Raw genomic sequence first — 24,371 nt, 5'->3', positions numbered from 1 at the left:
ACTAAATTTATTGGTTTTATTTGGGTTTTAGAGAAAAATAATGTTCTAGTGGAGGCTGTTAGACTCAGCGACGAGAACAACAACAACACACTAAAAAAACTAAGAAAATACTTTCGCTAATCTTAAAAAAGGGAAATGAAAATGTAGATACTGCTTATATTATTTTGAACAGTTTCCGAATTCATTTGATTTAAAATGGATGCATTTGGTCCACATGACCTATTTTAGTATCCACTTGATTATTAATAACTTGGCGATACGATATATTTATCTGAACATTCTATTGTAACATCATATACTGTAAGTCAGCTACGCAATACAAATGCATTAATCCGCGATCAATGCAAATTTGTTAATAAAAAGATTCGTGCAAGAAAAGTTTATGTAGCACATTCCATAATAAAAAGTAAATTTATTGAATAAAAAGTTCTCTTTATAAACATAGTCGAAACGACATTGCACCTATTGTAGAATAATGTGCAGCTCTTTACCTGCAAAGAAACATCCGTTATGATTAAAATAGTGACGAAAGATATCAGAGGGACACTCAGATAAACTCATCATAGATACCAGGACTAAATTTTGTATGTACACCAGACCCACGTTTCGTCTACAAATGACTCATCAGTGATGCTCGAATCCAAAACACGTATATATTAAAGATAAACTGACAACGCCATGGTTAAACATAACTTTTTATAAGATTATAGTGCATCATAAATAAATTGTACCAGCATCTTAAATTGTATATAACTTGCATTATTGTATTTAATTATGATTGAATTTAACCTTTTTTTGATAGATTCATATGAATTCATGAATTTAAGTTATACTCAATCTAGTGTATTCAATTTTCAAATAGGTTGAGTTAATCAAAATAACAAACATTTACCATTTATTTCACTTCTATTTTTGGTTTCGGTACCGGTTTCGGGTTCGGGATTATCAAAATGGTCAAATAAGTTTTAGAAACTTTGGATGATCGCATGTGCTCCGAATGGGTTTATATATCCTGCTGCACATGTGGCCCCCGTCGTTAGTACAAACCAGATAATAAGTCAGTCGGAAAACTGAACTGAATTAATAAGCTTTTGACAACAATTACAATATTTTTCGATTGTAAATAAGAGTAAGAGAATAAGAATGTAACATTGTAACATTTGATAATCTCTCTCTCTCTCTCTCTCTCTCTCTCTCTCTCTCTCTCTCTCAAATATATGCACACACGCATAATGAAACCTAGGCCTTTATTTTTATCTACCCACTTCTAAATTAAAACAGATGTTAATGCGTTATTCTGCAAAGTTTCCTTACATACAATTCAAAAAGAAATACTGTTGTTTCCAAAGTATTTTTTCTATTACCGTCTGCTATTACGAATATCGTAAATATACTTATCGGTCGTCCCACTGTCTATATCACTCTGTTCAGCTCTTAATATTATTCCGTATCATGTCTTTGTGACGTCAAATACGTTGACCCGGCCTTAATAACTTTGACCCGGACTTATCAGCGACGTCATAATGTTTGAACCGACGTTAATAATTTTGACCCGAACTTATCAAGTCATCTTTTGAGTGCTGGTGAAACAAAGAAAACACTTCCGAAACACACAAATATAGCCCGATAAATCGATTATCAGATTATCTGAATATTGATATTGTAAAATATCAGCTGCTTGACATAATATGAAGGCTTTTTGATCTCGTTCGCTACGCTCACTCGACAAAAAGCTTCATATTATGTCTCGCAGCTGATATTTTACGATATCAACATGCAGATAACCTGATAATCGGTACATATCTAATAGGACTCCGTAAATATGGTAGAATTATTATATTGTAAATGGACTTACAGTGATTGTGTTAATCCAGAAATAAGTTGCTTCAGTTCATAATATTTCAAATCTCTTATCAATAAGCAAATAAGTATATATCTCCTACTTTTAGAGAAAAAAAATTATATTTCACATATTTAATTGAAATACAAATAAGATTTTCTTTGCTATGCCCTACGTAGTGAAACATTAAATTCTATTAAAAATCAGTATTTTGATGCATTAGTTTCAAACAATTACGACTATAGTAATATTTATTTATATCCACGAACCGATTAAGAACAATAATGCTTAACCACAATTGAAGCTGTTTGTGGTTTTTTTTTAGGTAAGATGAACACGATCGATTTGAGAATCATAAGAAGGACATGTCTCCGAATGTGTCTTTAAATTGATATTGTATACTGAAATTTCAAAAATCTTTACGGTTTATTACGTTAATTATTAACCTTTTTATAACTTAATTGAGTCTTAGAATCATGTGTATTCTTTAAGATGATTTATACAGTGTGGTAGAGTTCTAATGGGATCTGGTTATTTCAACATAACAATAACAACAATCCATACATGAAAAGAATCTAGAGTATATGAAATGTTTCGTTTAAATTCATTCTTAAACTTATATGTTTTGCTTCCCAAACTTTTGGTTTCGATAGTATCTTGTGTTTTGTTTTTCCCAGACACTGCACGTAGCAAATTTGTATCAGACGTTAGCATGGAAGAAAAAAGAAACATTGTCTACTAACGTCACAACAGTGACAGTATTCATGGACATCTAAACCATTACATAACTAGTGATTTCTTGTAGATCAAGAATTTATCAATTGTGTCTCTTTGGAAATCTTATTAAAAGTTGTTTGTGTTTGATGTAAAAGAGGGACGAAAGATACCAAAGGGACAGTCAAACTCATAAATCTAAAACAAACTGACAACGCCATGACTTAAAATGAAAAAGACAAACAGACAAACAATAGTACATATGACACAACATAGAAAACTAAAGAATAAACAACACGAACCCCACCAAACTAGGGGTGATCTCAGGTGCTCCGGAAGGGTAAGCAGATCCTGCTCCACATGTGGCACCCGTCGTGTTTCTTATATTATAACAAATCCGGTTAATAGTCTAATTCGGTAGGTCACTAGCTTATTAACACTAATGTTGTGTTTCAATGATGACTATTTGATTACATTGTGATGACATGCATGCATGCTCTTAGTGTTAATTTCTTGGGTTTCAAGACACAAAATGACAGCTATGCTATATCACAATAATGAATTGTGAACTTAGTTCAAAGTAAATGAATTTTGGAAACAAGTGTAATTTTAAGATGTTTTAAATAGTCTAGCAATACCGTTAGCCTCATAAGAGTTGGTAAATTCCACAAAAACTATAACCAAAGGTCAAACATGGGAAGAATGTAGAGTATATAAAATGTCTTGTGTCGGTCGTTAAAAAAATTAAAGTTTGGTTTCTCAAACTTTTGCTTTCGATAGTATCTGATGGGTTTAGGGTTTTTTTCCAGACACATGCCATGTGGACCAAAATATGTATCAGACGTTAACATAGAACGAAAACTAATAATCTCTAACGTGTTTCATGAGGTGAAAATATTCATGGATATCATAACAATTACGTAACTAAAGTGCTCTTGTAAATCAAGAATGTATCATTCACGTCACCTTTCGACATCTGATAACAACTTGACTATGTGTATTGAAAATGTCACCGTCTTATTGACATCAGGTTTTTATCTGGGCCTGATGACTATTTGAATACATTAGTACTTAACAATGTAAGTTAGCACATGCATGCAGACTCTTAATGATACGTTTAAGGGTTTTAAAGTAGGAAAACTTTCAGCTATTCTGGATCAAAGAAAACGAATGGGATGCACAGACTTCTGTTTTAATTTATACTAAATTATAGTTGGAAAGGACTATTCATGCCACGCAAAAAGGATTCTTCTGTCAATTAAAAACGCACAGTTGGCGTATTTATTTGGCGTTTAAAGCTAAATAAACACACTTATAAATACGAAATCTGATCATAATGAAAAACAAAAGAAAGTAATAACTCAATGACTGTTTTTTTATGATAAAATACTTAATCTTATTTATTTAGTAAAATATACATGAGAAAAATCCGCGTTTTTTTTATATAATAAAATTGTCAGAACTATGTAAATTAAAAAAAACTACAGGCTCTAAAGAGCCTGTGTCGCTCACCTTGGTATATGTGAATTAAACAAATAAAACATTCTTGCTGCTTACAATTATCTCTATCGATAATGAACTTGTCCTTGTAGTTTCAGTGGAAAATGTTAGTAAAAATTTACAAATTTTATGAAAATTGTTAAAAATTGATTATAAAAGACAATAATTTCTTAGGGGGTCAATTGACCATTTTGGTCATTTTGACTTATTTTTTAGTCTTAAATTGCTGTACATCATTGCTGTTTACAGTTTATCTCTATCTATAATAATATTCAAGATAATATCCAAAAACAGCAAAATTTCCTTAAAATAACCAATTCAGGGGCAGCAACCCAACAACGGGTTGTCCCATTCATCTTAAAATTTTAGGGAAGATAGATCTTGACCAGATAAACAATTTTACCCCTTGTCAGATTTGCTCTAAATGCTTTGGTTTTTGAGTAATAACCAAAAACTGCATTTAACCTCCATGTTCTATTTTTAGCCGTGGCGGCCATCTTGGTTGGTTGGCCGGGTCAAAAAACACAAATTTTAAACAAGATACATCAATGATGATTGTGGCCAAGTTTGGATTAATTTGGCCCGGTAGTTTCAGAGGAGAAGATTTTTGTAAAAGATCATGGAGATTTACGAAAAATGGGTAAAAATTTACTATAAAGGGCAATAACTCCTAAAGGGGTCAACTGACCATTTTGGTCATGTTGACTTATTTGTAAATCTTACTTTGCTGAACATTATTGCTGTTTACAGTTTATCTCCATCTATAATAATATTCAAGATAATAACCAAAAACAGTAAAATTTCCTTAAAATTACCAATTTAGGGGCAGCAACCCAACAATGGGTTGTCTGATTCATCTGAAATTTCAGGGCAGATAGATCTTGACCTGATGAACAATTTTACCCCCTGTCAGATTTGCTCTAAACGCTTTGGTTTTTGAGTTATAAGCCAAAAACTGCATTTTACCCCTATGTTCTATTTTTAGCCATGGCGGCCAGCTTGGTTGGTTGGCCGCATCAAAAAACACAAATTTTAAACTAGATACATCAATGATGATTGTGGCTAAGTTTGGTTTAATTTGGCTCAGGGTGCAATCAACAGTTTTTTTCTATGACGTCATGTTTTGAGGGACCATGCATATGTGACCCTTACTGGTGGACTGATTAATAAAGATACTTGTATAAAACTAGATATCACTGGAATCAGAATGTTCTCTAGTTTATAATGAAATAAAAATAATGTGTACTTTTAATATATTATAAAGATTTCATCCAATGAACATGGGGGAAAAAAGGTATAATTTTAACATAAAAAACTTGAAATCAGGTCAAGTGCACACCCATGAAGACATGATCCATGCACATTTTTCATAATCAAAACTGTATGAATTTTGGAGGTTTTTACCTGGCCTTTCAAAAAAATCTTGTTTCAGGGTACGGTTTCCTGCTCCGAAAAGAGCTACAGTGGCTGCAAATCAGTTTTCAATTTTCACTTCTAAAAAAACAGACTGTTTACAGTGTTGTCTCCCCTCGAAATATGTTTATTTAATATAATTTTTAAAATTATTTCAATCATTCAACCTGTTTTAATTGAAAGCTAATTAACTAATTTTTACAATCAAATACAAAAACATGATACTTTTTCACCAAGTAAGTAAATAAACAGGGGTATTCCTCCATGGTTATTTTTAGACGGGGAATAACCCCTAGTTTTTAGTACGAAACTGTTTATAGCACCCTCAGTAGTTTCAGAGGAGAAGATTTTTGTAAAAGTTAACGACGACGGACGACAGACGACAGACGACGGACGCAGGACGCCAAGTGATAAGAAAAGCTCACTTGGCCTTTTAGGCCAGGTGAAAAATGACAACTGAGATGCTACAAACAACAAAACTTAAGTTTAAACAATTCCGGTCATATCCAAAACCAAGGGACTATGTGGTTTATAAGGCAAGAAGTTGTTCTCTCAGAGACATTCACCATATGGCACGTTCTTTTACTTACATATTGATGTAAGTTAAGAATTACATTTTACAGCATACCAAAATCTTTGTTGTTGATCAAATCGATAATTAATAATTATTTGTTTAATGTTCGTCCCACGAATTCCTAATCGTAAAGCGTCTGAAACTAGGTGTATATTTTAAAATATTTCATCAAGTTGGAATCAAATACTTTGATGGTTTACATCTACTAATGAATATCTGAAAACTAGCTACATAATCCAAAGCTAAGATGACAGCATATACAGCTTTCCAAACGTTAATTAAGTGTAATAAGTTTAAAAGAGAAACGAAAGATACCAGAGGGACAGTCAACGTTTGTTTCAGTAGGTGCCTCGTGAGAACCAACTAATAGCAAACAAAAGCTTTCGAATATTGAATCAACCTAAACACATACCATCACTGATAAAAAAAAAAAAAGTAGCTAAATCTTTAGTAATCTAGTATTATTGTTAGTGGTGTTATTATCTATTATAGATGCCCTTATTCTGATTCACAAATTACGACTTTTCTTTGTTTAAAAACATAAAGGTTTTGTTTTATGGTCGCATATGGATACTGTTTGTGATACTCGTGTAATGCAGAGATTCTAAAAATAGTTAAAGAAATCTAAATTATAGAGGTTTTTCACTGCGTACTTTAAAAACAAAAAAAACAAAAAAGATAAAAATAAAAAAACATGAAACTCCATATATATACACACAAACAAACACAATGCATAACATAGTTATGACTTCCCACTTCAAAAATGCAAATATGTGGTAATTCCTTAATCAAAACAGAATCTACACAGTCTAAACATATTCAATGTCATCAAGATTTTTTTTTGTCTGAAAAGACATTTTTTGAATTACCTCCTGCTATTCCGCATGTCGGAAACCTGCCAATTTAATAGGATTATTATATTGTAAGGTATGCTCAGTGATTAAGTAAGGACAAAAGTAAGTCGTTGCAATGCATAATATTTTTTGTTCTCTTAACAATAAGCATACATTTCCAACTGTTACAGTAAATTAGACAAAGAGTAAGATATGATTTGCATTTCAAATATCAAATTAAAATGTTCAGGTTTTCTATGCTCTGCACAGTGCGGAACAGCACTTATTTCAAATAAACAGCAGTACCATTGAAGTATTAGTATCAAATAGTTACGATTATATGAGCAGGTATTCACTCTGACGAACCAAATAAGAACAATAATGTTTAACCGCAATTTTTACTTGTTAGTTAATTTTTTTAATTGCGATAAAAACAATTTATACGTATGATTGATTTTAGAATTGTAGAAATGACACGTATCCGATAGTGTCTTTGAAATTGATATCTTAAACTTAAACTTAAATTAAAGTATGCTTTAGGTTGATTAGATTAATTGATAAACTTAGTTAATAGTTATCAAAGGTACCAGGATTATAATTTAATACGCCAGACGCGCGTTTCGTCTACATATAACTCATCAGTGACGCTCAGATCAAAAAAGTTATAAAGCCAAACAAGTACAAAGTTGAAGAGCAATGAGGACCCAAAGTTTCCAAAAAAGTTGTGCCAAATACGGCTAAGGTAATCTATTCCTGGAATAAGAAAATCCTTAGTTTTCGAAAAATTCAAAGTTTTGTAACAGGAAATTTATAAAAAAAAAAAAATTAAACATATAATTGATATTCATGTCAACATCGAAGTGCTGGCTACTGGGCTGGTGATACCCTCGGGGACTTAACGTCCACCAGCAGTGGCATCGACCCAGTGGTGGTAATAGTTATCAAAGTTACCAGGATTCTAATTTAATGCGCCAAACGCGCGTTTCCTCTACATAAGACTCATCAGTGACGCTCAGATCAAAATAGTTAAATCTTTAATGAGTTTTAGAAACATGTGTATTTGTTTGTGATATTTCCATTGTAGATTTAACATAGTTAAGCACCAGTCTGATGAGACATGGTTATGCCTTCGACAAAACTACTAGCACACCATACATGGAAAGAAAAAACAATATATGAATTGATATAACTGTTCTAAAACCAGTTAAAGTTGTGTTAGAAGTTGCTTGGATTAAAACGTTAATTTTGATTCTAAACTTGCAATTGTTATACTACGTAAACTACTCCCTAGACTCATGCAAAGTAAATCTTTGAGTTAATGTCTTATTGTACGTTATTGCTTTCAAAATGTTTAGACGTTTAGTTTCCAAAATCCGTTGGTTTCGCTTGTATCCAATATTTAAACAGGACACGTGCCGTGTGCACAGAAATGATTGCTTGTAGATTAAGAATGTATCATTCATGTCTCTTTCAAAATTTCATTACAACATGATTATGTGTAGTGTAAATGTCACTGACTTATTAACATCATTTTTTTCTTGACTTGATGACTATTTGATGACATTCGTGCTTAATATGCATGCATGCTCTTGATGGTAATGTCTTGAGCTTTAAAAAAAAAAAAAAAACAGCAATTCTATATCGTGTAATCGGATGATGTAACACAGATTTCTCACGGTTTTATGATTACAGGGACGAAGGGCTATCTCATGCAATCACTTGAAATCATATGTCAATTTAAAACACATTTGTACCGTATTTATATGTCGTCGTTAACAGCTCAGCCTCACAAATTAATTCGATTTTTTTAATGTTTGCCTGTTTTACAGTAGATCTCTTTATAAAACGGATGTTACCGAGTTATAGTTCCTTCAATTATATGTTTTACATACTAAAAAATTGGAAGTAAAAAAATAAATAGTATTAAGAAGTAATGACAGAATTTGATCAGATTCAGATCGATTACCAATAAACTGATCATAGATACCAGGACTAAATTCAGTATATACGCCAGACGCGCGTTTCGTATACAAAAGACTCATCAGTGACGCTCGAATCCAAAAAGTTTAAAAGGCCAAATAAAGTACAAAGTTGAAGAGCATTGACCAGTGATTATTAGATCTTTCCACTTTTCCGTGGAAAGACCTAATGTTATTTTTCTGATAATTATTTTTTTTCTACCGCCATTTTTTTCCTTTGCTATTTGATTGTTTCGCATGACAATGCATCGATTTTTTTGGTACATGATATTGAACCGTTTTTACTTTAAAAACTGACATCGATCAACCAAATAATTTTCCATGGAAGAGTAATCTCCCCGAACACTGTTTTTCTACTTCGCTACCGTAGGAGAAATTTCAGAATTTATTTTTCCATCGTTTTTACCTCAGGAGTCTCATGGTATTTTGTTTAATTTTGACCAAAGCGACACAGTGATCCCATATGAGAGTTATTTTCCCTACTGCATTTAATATAAGTGAAGTGTATTTATATAACTTGAAAACCATAACTGATAGAAATTGAGAACAAGGTCATAAGTCAAGGTCATTTTCAAATCTTATTATATTTTGGTTTATCACTTATTTACAGAATTGTAATTCTTGTTAATTTCATGTCTCCATATTAATATTGTTTATGGTATTGTAGTTTATTCTGAACGGTTATTTATTATATTCTATGTAATGGAGAAGACGTTCTAAGTTGCAAAACTTGTGTCTTATCCTATTGTCAATGTTTTTGGACAATCAAATATGTTTATATTGAACGCCGTAACTGCATTTTGGTACTTCATTCTTTATCATGATGAGGTTTTTCTCTATTAAGATGAGCTTTTTCTATATTATAATGAGCTTTTTCTTTATTATGGTGAGCTTTTTCTTTATTATGATGAGCTTTTTCTTTATTATGATGAGCTTTTTCTTTATTATAATGAGCTTTTTCTCTATTATGATGAGCTTTTTCTTTATTATGATGAGCTTTTTCTCTATTATAATGAGCTTTTTCTTTATTATGGTGAGCTTTTTCTTTATTATAATGAGCTTTTTCTCTATTATGAAAAGTTATATATATAGGCATTAAGGTTGCACTTTGACATTTTTAAAATGTTTTTATAAAATTTTAACTGGGGATGTTTAAATGTTTTTATAAAATTTTAAATATGTTACTATTTCATTAAATTTTATTATGGGGAAATTTTTCTGTTTTCAATTGAATTTGTACTGGGGATGTTTTACTGGTTTTAAATTTTACGTTTCTTACAGACTTAAAATTTGAGATTTTATTGTTTGTTTTTTTTTTACATTTTAGCTTCATATCAATATTTTAATCACCACCATTTTAATATTTTAAAACTCTTGGCTGTTTAACCCATGTAAAAGTCTAATCAGAGACTTTCAAACTTGAACTCCGAAAAAAAGAGACAGGCCACTGAGCTGACTAGTACAATCAGACCGGTACTTAATTGTTTGCAGGGTTGCAGCTCCTGGTCAATTTTAACAGCACCCTCAAAAAGATCTATAATGAATTTCAGTGTTATTCTAGTTAACATTTTGAGAAATTTTGCTTTCTAGTCTTTTCCAATACACGGTTATCATCTTTGTATTTATAAAATGCTTGGCACATTAAAGGGTATTAATCCTTTACTGTGCACGTTTGCCGTCAGTTTATCATTCATTCTCATCATATGGGTACACACTACATATCAGTGTTATTTTTTCTGTAGATATTTGTTACGTGACTTAAATGATCTTGGGTTATGGATATTGAAAATACGAAAATGGACAACTTTGAACCTCTGTGGCCAGTGGGCAGACGGGCCCCGATCCCAGAAAAATATTTAAGAGGGGAATAGCTTGGGTCAATACCTTTTTTAAAAAATGAGCTAGGTCCAGACAACAGCAGAAGGTCACCAACAGGTCTTCAATTCATGCAGCTAGAAATTTCCGCACCCGGAGGCGTCCTTCAGCTGGCCCCTAAACAAATATATATACTAGTTCAGTGATAATGCACGACATACTAAACTCCAAATTGTACACAAGAAACTAAAATTAAAAATAATACAAGACTTACAAAGGCCAGAGGCTTCTGACTTGGGACAGAGGCAAAAATGCGGCGGGGTTTAACATGTTTATGAAACATATTCCTCTTCGTTAATATTTCCCCAAAATTCTATGCCCGGACGAATTTTGAAAAGGAGCAGAACCCTATCAAAACTTTGAGCTCATTTTTGGTATAATCATACCAATGGTATTTGAGAATTCTGATTTCTTCTTCTTCTTCTTCTTCTTCTTCTTCTTCTTCTTCTTCTTCTTCTTCTTCTTCTTCTTCTTCTTCTTCTTCTTGAAACTTAGCGCATTGCCGGGCAAGGCAGCAACTTGAGTCCTCTCAAAGTTATATACATTTAAAACATTTGCCAATTTACAATTAAAATTATGTACACTCTATGCTGTTCACTTCCATCCAGAGCCTGCCTTCAGAGCAGCTCTGAAACCCTCTATCGAGTCGGCTGATGTTGTTTTAGCTGGTAGTTGATTCCAATCCCTGATGGTCTTTGGGAAGAATGACTGTCCATATGTTTCAGATTTTGTTCTTTCTTGGTAAAAGCGGCCCATACCTCTGGTCCGGCTGTCATTGGGTATAAGATATCGTTGTCTATCTATATCGATAAGTCCATTCTTGATTTTAAATAGCATACATAGTCTGTTGGTTTTTCTACGTTCTTCCAGGCTTTCCCACTGTAATTGTTTAACCATGTCTGTTACACAGGTGTTCTTCTTCTTCCATATACAGTTCATACCACCATCTGGTGTATTATCGAACTGTGTTCGGTCTGAGTAGTTATTACATGTATGTACGAATCTTGCTGCTTTTTATTGAACTTGTTCCAATGATTTAATTTTGTATTACTCGATGGATCCCAAACTGTGCAGGCATATTCCACTGAAGGTCTTACCATGGCTGTATATGCTGCTGCTTTTACTGGTTTTGTGCAGTCTTTTAGATTTCTTCGGATAAATCCCAATGTTTTATTTCCTTTGCCTAGTCTACAATATTGTCAATGTGTCTATCCCAAGATAGGTTGTTGCTTATTGTTACGCCTAAGTATTTGTTTGCATCAACATTGGCTAGTGTATGTCCATGGAGTTTATATGATGTATCTCTCACTTCTTTGTTCTTCTGGGTTATTCCTTTAACTATGCATTTTTTTGGCGTTAAAAGCGAGGAATTGTATAGTTAGACTATACAAATCCTTGTTAAAACTCATTTGCCATTTATTCTCCCATTCTTCCAATGATGTTAAGTCTTTTTGTAAAAGTTCGCTGTCTGCCTGGTTGTTTACTGTTCTAAAAAGTAGGCTATCGTCTGCAAATAGTTTTGTTTCAGATGATGTTGATGTTTCTGGCATGTCATTTATGTAGGTCAGAAACAATGGCGGTCCAAGAACTGTGCCTTGGGGGACGCCTGAACGTACCGGGACTTAAGAAGAGACAGCTCCTTCTTGTATAATACACTCTGCATTCTGTTTTCAAAGAATGATTGAATCCATTTACTAGCTTTAGTAGAGTTTACTCCATAACATTCTAGTTTATGTAAAAGGCGGTACTTTGTCAAATGCCTTTGCAAAGTCAAGAAGGATGATGCTTTACCTAAAATTTATTGCCGAAATGCGATGATCTGATTCAGAAAAATCTGGTACTGTTTACATTATTATTATTGTTTGATTATTTCTGAGATTACTACTGACCCCCCCATCCCCCCCCCCCCTTTTTCTGCTATAAAATCTTATGCACAACCTTTAGTGTGAGAAAAAAAGGGTAACCTACACTTTTGAATCTGATTTCAATTTTGAAACAAAAAAACATGATATAAATTACCGTATAGATAAAAAAGAAACATTTTTAACTTCTTTTTTTGGTTCGGCCTATTACAAACATTACTTAGTTATTCCCCTTGCACAACGTTCTTCTGCCAAACAAATGAGAATTGTGAAAAAAAGCATGTACCGGCGAAATTTATTATTTTCTAAGTTATTTAAAACGAGTTTGAATGGTAAACTTACCTCAAAGTTATCGAAAGGATGCGATACAGGTAGCTCATTACGATGTAAGTGCTGATTACATAAATGACAACATAGGAAAAGGAGGAAAACGCTTCTTTAAAAAAAAGGGGGGTCTATTTTGTTTTCCATAAATATTGGGGGTTCAATATTGGATTGAGAGTTAAATGATTCTTTTAAAATTTAGTATTTATCACAAAATATTAAAATTCATTGATTTAGTTCAGTTGAGGTTATTAATGGTCACTTTTTCAATAACAAAATTGTGATGCAAGTGTTTTGAATGTCCCAGAAAATGACCTTGTCTTTACCCTGTTTTTTTGAAAATGCTATATTTAACCTTGGATAAAACTCAAATTTGATAAGTTCAGTTGGAAAGCAATAGTGTAGCCTGTTTAAGGGTTAGAATTATGAACTATTTTAAGTATAAAACCCATATGGACTGGCTGCATCTTGTGTGCATCCTAATCTCTGTCAGTCAGGGGTACTTCTTGTACAAGTTGTTTTTATTTACTTGAAAAAATATACACACATAAGTAAATAAATATTGTTTGAATAATCTCCCCTTAATTTTCTAAAAAAATCTTGTATAAGAGATAATAAGCAAATTTTTCTTACAATCCCTCAAAAGTCCTCAATTTTTGAGATGTAAAATCATGCTTTAATGATTTTTCCCAGGTTTGCTTGATTTTTTTTTATTAAAGTTCAATGTTTCATCTCATTAATTCAATAAAGAAACTGATAGCGCACAGATCTTAAGTATTTGCGCAGGGCCTTAAAAAATTGCTGCTTGGGGGCTTGTAAATAAGCAGTGTTCTGAAGATAACAGACAAATAGGATTTTCATTGTCCATGAAATTACACTTAAATGACTAGTAAAGACTTCTGCAAAGGGCAAATGATTTAAAATTCTATTAGAGCAAAGAAATCATAAGAATTCCACAAAAGAAGATAGGATGTAAAAAAAAAAATCTGAATATCTAAGGGACATAACTCATCCAATTTTTTTTTTATCGATAGAGTGGGGTGCTCATTTTCGCCATATCTTTCCATGTTTTCTACAGTTTATGTTCAGGTCTATATGTTTTTGAAGTATATTGATATTTCTATATGAAGATAACTTCAAATGCAAAACATTCCTAAGCTTGAAAACATGTTTGTTTGAAAATAATCATCTGCAAAGTTAGATTAAAGGGTGTTTGAAATTTCCTTATATTTTGTCAATGGGGGACACATATTCTCCATTTTTACACATCTTTTTAAAACCAAATAACTGCAGTTTTATATAATATTTATAAAATAAATTTCATTATAGATGAACAGCAGACATTTCAAAGGTGTAAAAAAACAGAAATCTAGGCCAATCAGGCAAAAAATTATTAAGAAAAAATTCTTTGAAAAACCTGTTTTCTTTCAGGAAATTGACCGAAAATCATTGTCTGTTTTTCTGCCCTTTTTCAGTAAGTGGCGTAATTATATTTAAGTTTAAAAAATAATCATATTTGTTATAAAATCATAATTTATCGGAATATTTCTTCCATTTCAGCCATCCTTTGAAGTTTTTACGCCCCAAAATCATTAAACGGCGAAATTGTGTCCCCGGCGAATATGAGCCCCCACTCTATAATTTACTTGTATAAGTATCCTACAAATTTACTTATATTTATATGTAAATATATTAATATAACTTCTCGAAGTAATTAAAGATAACTTTTACAAGTAGTACCCCTGACTGTTTGTGTACATGCATGTAAATTCTATGTATCTAAATCATTTTTCTTTTTCCTTATACTTGTATTTACTTCATGCCCTCTGTGGGCCCTTAATTGGTAATAAATATCTTATCACTATTTTACGAAAAAAATTTGTTTGATCTTGCTGACTGATAATTTCCTTTTTCAGCAGAGTGAGTGATATGAAAATTATTACTAGAAACTAAGGGGGCAGGTGGCGCTGCTAATGAAATTGACATGAAATTGATAATGTCATATAAATATGTAAATTAGCGGTAAACAGATTATTATTAGTCATCTCAACTCGATTGCTTTTCTCACTTTTGCGGTACCTGCTCAAGTGAGAAAATCAATCTTGTTGAAATGATCAACGATAATCTATAATTTTCTATCTTATCTCTATCATTAAATGTACATGATGTAAATTGTCTTGAAGACGCAACCTGAGTGGCAAAACAAGAACACCAGATCAAAGCATTTCCATTCAGTAATCCAGGATGTTGTTGTCTTTTTATAGTTATATTTTCTGGAGGTTTCAACATGTTCAAGACAACCGCAGCATACTTCGGTATTTTAAAGGATTGTAAAGAGGTGTTCTGAACATGAAAACTTGTAATAAATATATCAAGAACTTTGCACTTGTAGGGAAAATAAAAATAGGGAAAAAAAAGCACAAGAAATTAAATCTTAATATTAATGAAAAAAGAACTAAAACTTATTACTCAGCAGTTCTAGGAGATCATGCAGTCATTATTAATTGAAATGAACACCATGTGGTCATCTTTAAGTGTCTGTAAGTTGCATCTGATTTGAAAAATAAACTATTCATTGTAATTTTAGGGACTTTGTTGTATACCATGTATACCTACATGTATAATCATTGATAGAAACTTTTATAAATTGAGACTTGGATGGAGAGTAATGTCTCATTGGCACTTATACCTCATCTTCTTATATCTATATACATTTTACAATATGCAGCCTGAATTTGAATTATTCTGGTTTACATGTACCATTGATTCAAATGAGGTACATTCAAGCATGAGAAATAAAGTGTACCAACACAAAACACAGAAAATAAAGAAGGGAAACATAAAGCACTCACATCAAACCATACACGAGAAATAAAATGTCAAAACACAACAACATGAAGAATAAAAAGGCTGAAAATGTTGCATAAAAGTAGCCCTTTACCATCCTTTTCAATATCCATCTTGATTACTCTACCAGCCTGTACCATTAGAAGTTGTAGCTACACTCATCTAGATGTCTTGTGTGGTCAAATTAGTATATCAACACTTGCAGTAGACAGTGGGACACTTTGTAGGAATTTATGTCTTTAAAATTGGAAATTTGACTATTTTAACATTTATCTTGTTTTATTGTATTCAATCTGTTTAAAGATTACTCATCTTATTCTATAAGTATAAGATAAAATAGTTAAATGTAAAAAATATTTGCATTTTAAAGGTTTAAACTTGAAACTGATATCCCAACAGCAACATATTCGATGTTTATGCAATACAGAATCCCACAGAAAGACACTTCACAGTGGCCATGACAGACAGCAACAGGACAGCAGAGGATTTAGTAAAAGTTCATGGATGATGGTGGCTGGAGCTGGATTATTCTCTTACTCAGTAAATACATAGTATAATACAATTTAAAAGGGACAAGGAAAATTCCAAGTGGAAATAAAAAGTTGTAATATGTCATTGGTCAGATTTACTTTAACACTTTAAAACATGCCAAAACATCATTTTTATACACCAGACAATTAATGTGTCATGTCTAATGTTTTTGACCCTTTCTTCCGTCTGTCTGTCTGTCCATCCATCTGTCTGTCCTTCCTTCTGTCAGTTGTGTTCTTGTCATTGCAACTCCTCTAAAACCACACAACAGAATTTCATGAAACTTTGCAGATAATAAGGATATACTGCATGTATGTAGGTGTGAAAATCGACAGGAAATTATGATTCACTTTTTTCTCAAAAAGTTCTGCCAATTTTGATTTGAATAAGATATTGGGCCTTGATATACTACTGCAACAGTTTGTTATTGTGACTCCGCTAAAACCACACATCAGAATTTATTGAAATTTTTTAGTTAATATTTCATGTGTTTATCCACAAGAAAATCTTTATCACTTGACTTTTGTAGAGAAATGAGTCTTTGAATGTTAGAATCTGGTGAGATTTTGTTTGTCTAGTGACAATGTGGGTGTGTGGGGTATGTGAACATGCTCACAAAGATTCTTTAATTTTGTGTTTATTCTAGGTATGGAAAGCTAGACATCAGTTACAAGATCTGCGGAACCAATTTATTGTTTTTGCACTTGATGATGAGAAGGAAGATAAAGATTGTGCAACCGACAAAACAAAAGAAAGAGCACAAGGTAGGGGCATGTTACAGGCTCTCTGTGTCGATGTCTGTGTATTTTGTTACTTGCTGATGATCAATGGTTTATGAATATCCATATTCTGGGCAAAATGATTTCTACTGACAATAAAACTGACATTTATGAATATCCATATTCTGGGCAAAATGATTTCTACTGACAATAAAACTGACATTTATGAATATCCATATTCTGGGCAAAATGATTTCTACTGACAATAAAACTGACATTTATGAATATCCATATTCTGGGCAAAATGATTTCTACTGACAATAAAACTGACATTTATGAATATCCATATTCTGGGCAAAATGATTTCTACTGACAATAAAACTGACATTTATGAATATCCATATTCTGGGCAAAATGATTTCTACTGACAATAAAACTGACATTTATGAATATCCATATTCTGGGCAAAATGATTTCTACTGACAATAAAACTGACATTTATGAATATCCATATTCTGGGCAAAATGATTTCTACTGACAATAAAACTGACAGTTATGAAATTCTTATTCAATGATTAATCAAATATGTCAAATGGAAGTCCTTAAAATGTTATATAATCTTGAGTATATATAGGACTATATATAATGACATATAAAAAGCAGCAAAAACAGATTTAAGATATGGTATGATTGTAAATGAAACAACTTTCCACCAGAGAACAAATTACGTAGCAACTATGAGTCATTAAATGACATTCATCAATGAGAAAATCTAATGCCACTAAACAAGCTTTAAACGGCTTTAAAGGCTTCAAAAACACAACACTCACCGCGATATAACCTTTTTGTGCTAATGCAGCGTAAAGCAACCAACAATCAAAAACACAATAAATAAAAGAAATAAAGCATGTACATACAAACAAGGATGGAAAAAACTGAATAAAGATCTCTTCAGACTTGTAATTTGCTAATTATATTGATTGATACGTTGATATTTAACACCACTTTCAACACTACTGTGCTATTCTCTGACGGTCATTTTTTGTTGGTGGGGAAAGGCTGAGTTCCAAGAGAGAACCATGATAGTTGGAAAAAAGACATTCCTGGTTAATTGGGCGGAGGACGTTTGAGCGAGAAAAAAATAGGACGTATAAGCGCCAAAATAGAACCCATTTGAGCACCAGAATTTTAACCCATTTTAGCGAAAATTCAAATTGTCAAAGTCCATTTTAGCGAAATATTTTTATTCTTTTTAGTAAATAAAATAATATATAATAAATTAAAAAAGTTTAATAGACTCAAGACATGTCCATTAAAATACAACACAAAACAATATAAAACTTTTCAATTAAAATACAGAACGAAAAGTCTAAAAGGTTAAATCAAATGTTAAAAGTCTGCTCTAGCCTGGAATTTATAAGCTATAGAATGTACATAATTGTCTCTAGATATACCCCCTGTACAATACTGTTCATAGAATTGCATTAGGAACTGCTCTTTCTCTTTCTCTCTTCTCGATTGTGGTGCACATTCCTCTATAAATACTTTGTCTATCCTATATCGGAATCCATTACAAATTTATTTTTTTCTTTGTTCGTTTCAACAAATTTTAGGAAATTTTGGTCCTCAATGCTCTTCAACTTTGTACTCTGTTTGGCCTTTTTTTATTCATGCATCACTGATGAGTCTTTTTTTTTTAGACGAAACGAGCGTCTGGTGTATATATAAAATTTTGATCCTGGTATCTATGATGAGTTTATTTGTATTTCCATGATGAACATACATGACATATATTCAACCAGGTAAATTTTCGCTAAAATGGGTTATTGAAAATACAGGTGAGCGGATTATTCCAGCGCTTAAATGGGCTGTAATGTTGGCGCTCAAATGTCCACTAGTAGTTTTAATTTTTTCGCTCAAATGTCCTGCGCCCGGTTAATTAAGGTTGGAGTTGAGTGCACCTGTCCAATGTGGGATTTAACTCACAACCTTAGTGTCCACATGCTAATGATACAGTAGTTGAACTAATTAGAACACTCAGCCACCAAGGCCTCTGGCAATTATAAGTTTTACTTCCAAACAGTAATGTCAACAATGTATACATTAGTTTCATGTTTAACATCAATGTTTTCAAAGATGTCCTGGTGTGGCATACAGCTTGGAAGAGCTGGCTTTCTCCTTGATATATCCTATTGTTCATACAATATCTCTGATGTATTATATTTATTTTAGAACCTACCCCACTAAAAGATCAAGCTATACCTTCATATGTACCATATCTGTTGATTGGAGCTGGTACTGCATCACACAGTGCAATGAGAGCAATCAGACTCGGAGACCATAAAGCTCAGGTACCAGATAGTTATAATCATTTCCACGGAAACATTCTACCATTCAAACAAAACAAAAATGCTTGCATACCTTATAATGGAAACACTTTAAAAAAATTTTTGAACTAATCAGCAAATGTAACACATTTCATTTTTAAACATTAAAATATCATGAGTCTAATTTTTAAACTGTTGGAGACATTTCATTTTTGAACAGTCAAATATGATGAGGGTATAGTTTTTGAAGCAGTTTTATATATAATCTATGTACATAGAAAGAGAATCTTGAGACAGATCTAGAATTTAAGAGTGCAAATATTTTCTTCAAAAAGCTTGGTTAAATTTAAATGTTTATACATGTATTGCTATTTTTATTATTCTGTTCAGTTTGAAGAAACACTTTGATCCTTCAAAGTTCTGAGAAGTGAATAGGGTTATCTCTGTCGAGTCAAGTGAGAATTTGATAATCCATTGAGCTATCATCATTGATATTGCCTATTGAAATAGTGATAAACCAATTATCTATGGTCTTTTAAATTCAAGGAAAGTTCTCGACTTCATCTAATCTTATTGCTAATGCTATTTAATGCAATTGAAGCGGAGAAGTATAGATTCCACAACTGCAACAAGTGAATTATGATACTTCTCCACTGGAGACAGTTGAATTTTAATATTTAAAGCGCGAGGCTTTCAATATTTAAAATTTAACTGTTGAGAGTGGAGAAATACTGTAATACACGAGTTACAGTGGTGGAATCTGTTTCTCTTATGATTTTTATCCTTCCTTTTCAAAGATTTGTGGAAATTGTGTAATTTTGATGTGACGTCATCAGACATTGTCGTCTTTTAAATGATGTCACAATTATAAAATTCAGAAGAAAACTAGAAAATTTAACGTCACAATTAAATTTCAACCAATCATTTCCCGAGAACAGATTTTTCACAAGTGAGAAGAAATCTTTTTCTCACACCGGTCAGGAAATGTGAAAATAGCACAAAAAATAGAGAAGCACCCATTTCATTTTCAAAATCCAAATATAACCATTAAATAATATCTTTTGTGGATAGTTATCTCATTGGCAATCATACCACATCTTCTTTTTTATATTATTGCTAATGGTTTTTAATGCAATTGAAGCGAGAAACACCCTTTCATTTTTAAATCCAAATATAACCATTAAGTAATTTATTTACAGGTGTTAATTGTAGGAGATGAAGATAATAACCCATACAGCAGACCTCCATTGTCGAAAGAATTATGGTATGGTGAACAAACAGGGTCAGTACCGTATAACTTTGTCTGAAACATTTTATTTTTAATGCTAAATCTGAAATTCTTTTTAAAATAAAAATAATAAGATGTGTTAACATGTGAATATGAGAACTTTGCATTAAGATGTGAACAATTTGATATTTTACCATTTTGAATGTATAACAATATAGTAAAAGAGAGACGAAAGACACCAAAGGTAAATAGACTAAACTAATAAGTAAAAGAATAAATAGACAACGCCTGGAAAAAAAGACAAACAACATAGTAAGTTACGAAAAATAACCTTACATAATTTCATGTAGTATTCATCATACTGCTAAATTTGAAATAAATTTATAATCTTCCTTTAATTGATAAAAAAAAATATGTGTTACATGTCAGGCAAACAAAACGTGTTCCTGTTTTACAGCTCAAACAAAGTTTTACCCTTGACTCATATTTTTACATCTTTTAAAAAAGCAAAAAATATTTGTATCCTAGAGTACAGCTACCTAAAGCAGTATCTAGGGTTTTTTTTTTTAATTACTTTGGCATCAATGTTAGGACTCTTGCTTATTCATACTAGAGGACTCATAATGAATAACATATTTTGAATTGTAGAATATTTTATGACCCGAGCGATTTTTATGGTATACCAGAAGATCTTCCATCAACAAAGTATGGTGGAGTTGCTGTTCTGCAAAATAGAAAGGTAATATTTTATGTTATCACTATTTTCCTTTGAACTTACTGACTGATAACTGCCTTTCTCAGTACAGTAGAGTGATATCAAAAATTATTGCTTTTTTTTTTATAATTTTTTTTTATTCTGGTATCACCTAAGTTGGACAAAGGTATACAGATAAACACATTAGTTTACATTACATTGCATATAAGTACATTTGTTGAGGAAGCATTAAATGTGAGGTGTTTTTTTTTCAACGCCAATGGTATGATCAGTATAGCCAACAGGTTGACATCAGAGAGAATCCAGTTTGTCATTTATAATTCTAATAAATTGGCACAATTTTCGAAGTTTAGATTTCTGTTTTTGGTTCATAATAGCATTGAATTTTAAAGCATTACAGTTCGTGGGGTATTTCTTGTCAATAAGTAGTGTTCTATCTGTATATATCATTTTATTCTGGTATCACCTAAGTTGGACAAAGGTATACAGATAAACACATTAGTTTACATTACATTGCATATAAGTACATTTGTTGAGGAAGCATTAAATGTGAGGTTTTTTTTTTTCAACGCCAATGGTATGATCAGTATAGCCAACAGGTTGACATCAGAGAGAATCCAGTTTGTCATTTATAATTCTAATAAATTGGCACAATTTTCGAAGTTTAGATTTCTGTTTTTGGTTCATAATAGCATTGAATTTTAAAGCATTACAGTTCGTGGGGTATTTCTTGTCAATAAGTAGTGTTCTATCTGTATATATCATTTTATTCTGGTATCACCTAAGTTGGACAAAGGTATACAGAAAAACATATTAGTTTACATTACATATAAGTACATTTGTTGAGGAAGCATTAAATAATATTATGAGTTTTTTTTTTACAACGGTATGATCAGTATAGTCGACAGGTTAACATCAGAGAGAATCCAGTTTGTCATATATAATTCTGATAAATTTGCACAATTTTTGGAGTTTAGATTTCTGTTTTTGGTTCATAATAGCATTAAATTTTATAACATTACAGTTCGTTAGGTATTTATTGTCAATTAGTAGTGTTCTATCTGTCAGGAGACTGCTGCATTCCATTACATAGTGGTATTCATCACCTATAGCAGCTCTGCATAACGGACACTTTCTCTGTTCACTGGGAATGTTTTGCCATCTGCCTTTTTCAATCGGCAGTTTGTGGTTCATGGTCCTAAACCGCGACATTGTTATCACATCTTTATCGTCAAGTACATTAAGGTAGTGTTCGAAATTGTGTAATGTCTTGTATAGGCGATAATTCAGGGCTTTCGGCGAATCGTTTACCTTTCCTGTCCATAACTGTGTAAACTGATCTTATAGTCTTTGTTTAATTGTCGATTTAATGTTAGGTGGTGTATTTTGGAATGACCATAAGTAAGAAAATCCACAATTGTTTAGAATACTTTTCATCTTGTCTAATAATCGCGATCGAAATGTTGTTTCTTGTGATAACTTCAAAAGGTATCTAAACATGACAGCAGCGAGCTTACTTTCTTTACCGGTAATTAACTTTGTCCAATAAGATATAATTCTAATGTTTATATCTATTTCTAGGGGACACCGACCCAATTCTCCGTAAATGAATTCGTTTTGAGTAGATGGCTTAAGATGTAAAAGTAGCTTAAAAAATTTAGTTTGAACTCTTTCTAGTATATCTATGTTTTCGTAACCCCATATTTCGCATCCATATAGCAGAATAGGTTTTACCAGTATGTCAAATAAATCTACGTGGCATTTAATTGATAAATTGTGAATTCTTCCCTTCCTTAAAACTTCGAACATTGCACTTATTGCTTTGTCCTTTAAATTTTGTTTGCATTGTTTAAAGCTGCCTGTTTTGCTGAAAATAATTCCTAGGTAGTTAAAGTGTTTTACAGTTTCAATATGATGATTGTTGAATCGGAAAAGTGGAGGGTTTGTCGTTCTTCCTTTTGAAAAAATTAAGATTTTAGTTTTAGCAACATTTACTCGCATCTTCCAGGTTTCGCAATACTTTTTAAATTTGTTAAGTGCATGTTGTAGTTGTTCAGGTGATTCTGCCAGGATTACAGTGTCATCCGCGTAGAGAATTATGAATAATTTCATTAAAGTTCCAAGTTTTTCTTCTATATCTTTACTTATTGTCTTCATGCCTAAAACATTTTCTGAGATGAGATAGTCTTCTAGGTCATTCAAGTATAAAGCAAATAAAAACGGTGACAGATTTTCTCCTTGTCTGACACCGATTTCACAAGCGAAAGGCTCACAAATTTGACCATTATAGCTCAAGCTGGATTTAATATTCTGGTACATGCTGAAAATAGTATTAAACATTTTCCCCTTTATATTGCTGTTCAACATTTTAAACCATAGGAAATTCAATTAACCGTATCGAAGGCCTTTTCAAAGTCTACAAATGCGCAAAATAGTTTCTTTTTTGAGTGTTGTAAAACTTCAATTAGAGAGTTCAGAAGAAACGCGCAATCAATTGTTGAGTATTTTTCTCGGAAACCATTTTGATTTTCTTTAAGAAGAGATGTCTGTTCAGAGAATTTTTTAAGGAGTTCATTTAATACCGCTGTAAAGACTTTTCCGAAACAGCTCACAATAGTTATTGGTCTGTAATTTTTGGGGTTGCGTTTGTCACCTTTGTTCTTGTAGACAGGTTTTATCATTCCTTGGACCCATTGTTTTGGGATTTTTCCGGAGTCGAAAACTAGGTTGAAAATTTTCACATATATGTCTATAAGAACATGAGCTGATGTTTTTAAATATTCATTAATCAGTTTGTCTTCGGCGCATGCTTTGTTATTTTTCAGATTTTTCAGCGCTTTAAGAATTTCATGTTTTGTAATTCTGCTATTTAACTCATCGTTTATTTCTTCATGGGAAATATTACTTTCAATTTGTTGATTTTCTGTATCATCTCTCAGATCACTGTTTAATTATTTGAAATATGAGACTAATTTGTCGAAATCGATCTTGGGCTGAGCTGTACTTTTGTTTCCATTTAGAAGTTGCCAAAATTCCTTACCATCCTTTTGCTTTAGATCATCCATTTTCTTTCTGAAATCGCTTCTGTAT

At 32.0% G+C, this 24,371-nt stretch overlaps 1 protein-coding gene across 2 annotated transcripts in view; it reads left to right on the top strand.

The window, feature by feature from the left end:
- The first annotated feature begins 12,834 nt into the window (after positions 1–12,834).
- The window catches only part of LOC134697330 (apoptosis-inducing factor 1, mitochondrial-like), a 39,213-nt gene continuing 27,676 nt past the window's right edge, over positions 12,835–24,371 (top strand). Inside the window, exons 1-6 of one of the 2 annotated variants that reach the window (XM_063559537.1) lie at positions 12,835–12,961; positions 16,132–16,301; positions 16,939–17,056; positions 19,244–19,362; positions 20,538–20,620; positions 21,215–21,305. In XM_063559537.1, the coding sequence (XP_063415607.1) occupies positions 12,850–12,961; positions 16,132–16,301; positions 16,939–17,056; positions 19,244–19,362; positions 20,538–20,620; positions 21,215–21,305 (693 nt within the window). In that variant the 5' untranslated portion in view covers positions 12,835–12,849. Of the gene's footprint in view, positions 12,977–16,131; positions 16,302–16,938; positions 17,057–19,243; positions 19,363–20,537; positions 20,621–21,214; positions 21,306–24,371 lie in introns of both variants that reach the window. The other variant, XM_063559536.1, reaches the window with a different exon arrangement.

The sequence above is a fragment of the Mytilus trossulus genome, chromosome 14 (genome assembly GCF_036588685.1).
Source record: "Mytilus trossulus isolate FHL-02 chromosome 14, PNRI_Mtr1.1.1.hap1, whole genome shotgun sequence".
Taxonomy (NCBI): Eukaryota; Metazoa; Mollusca; class Bivalvia; order Mytilida; family Mytilidae; genus Mytilus; species Mytilus trossulus.
The sequence above is the reverse complement of the archived record's forward strand: the minus strand, read 5'-3'. Positions and strand labels throughout refer to the sequence as shown.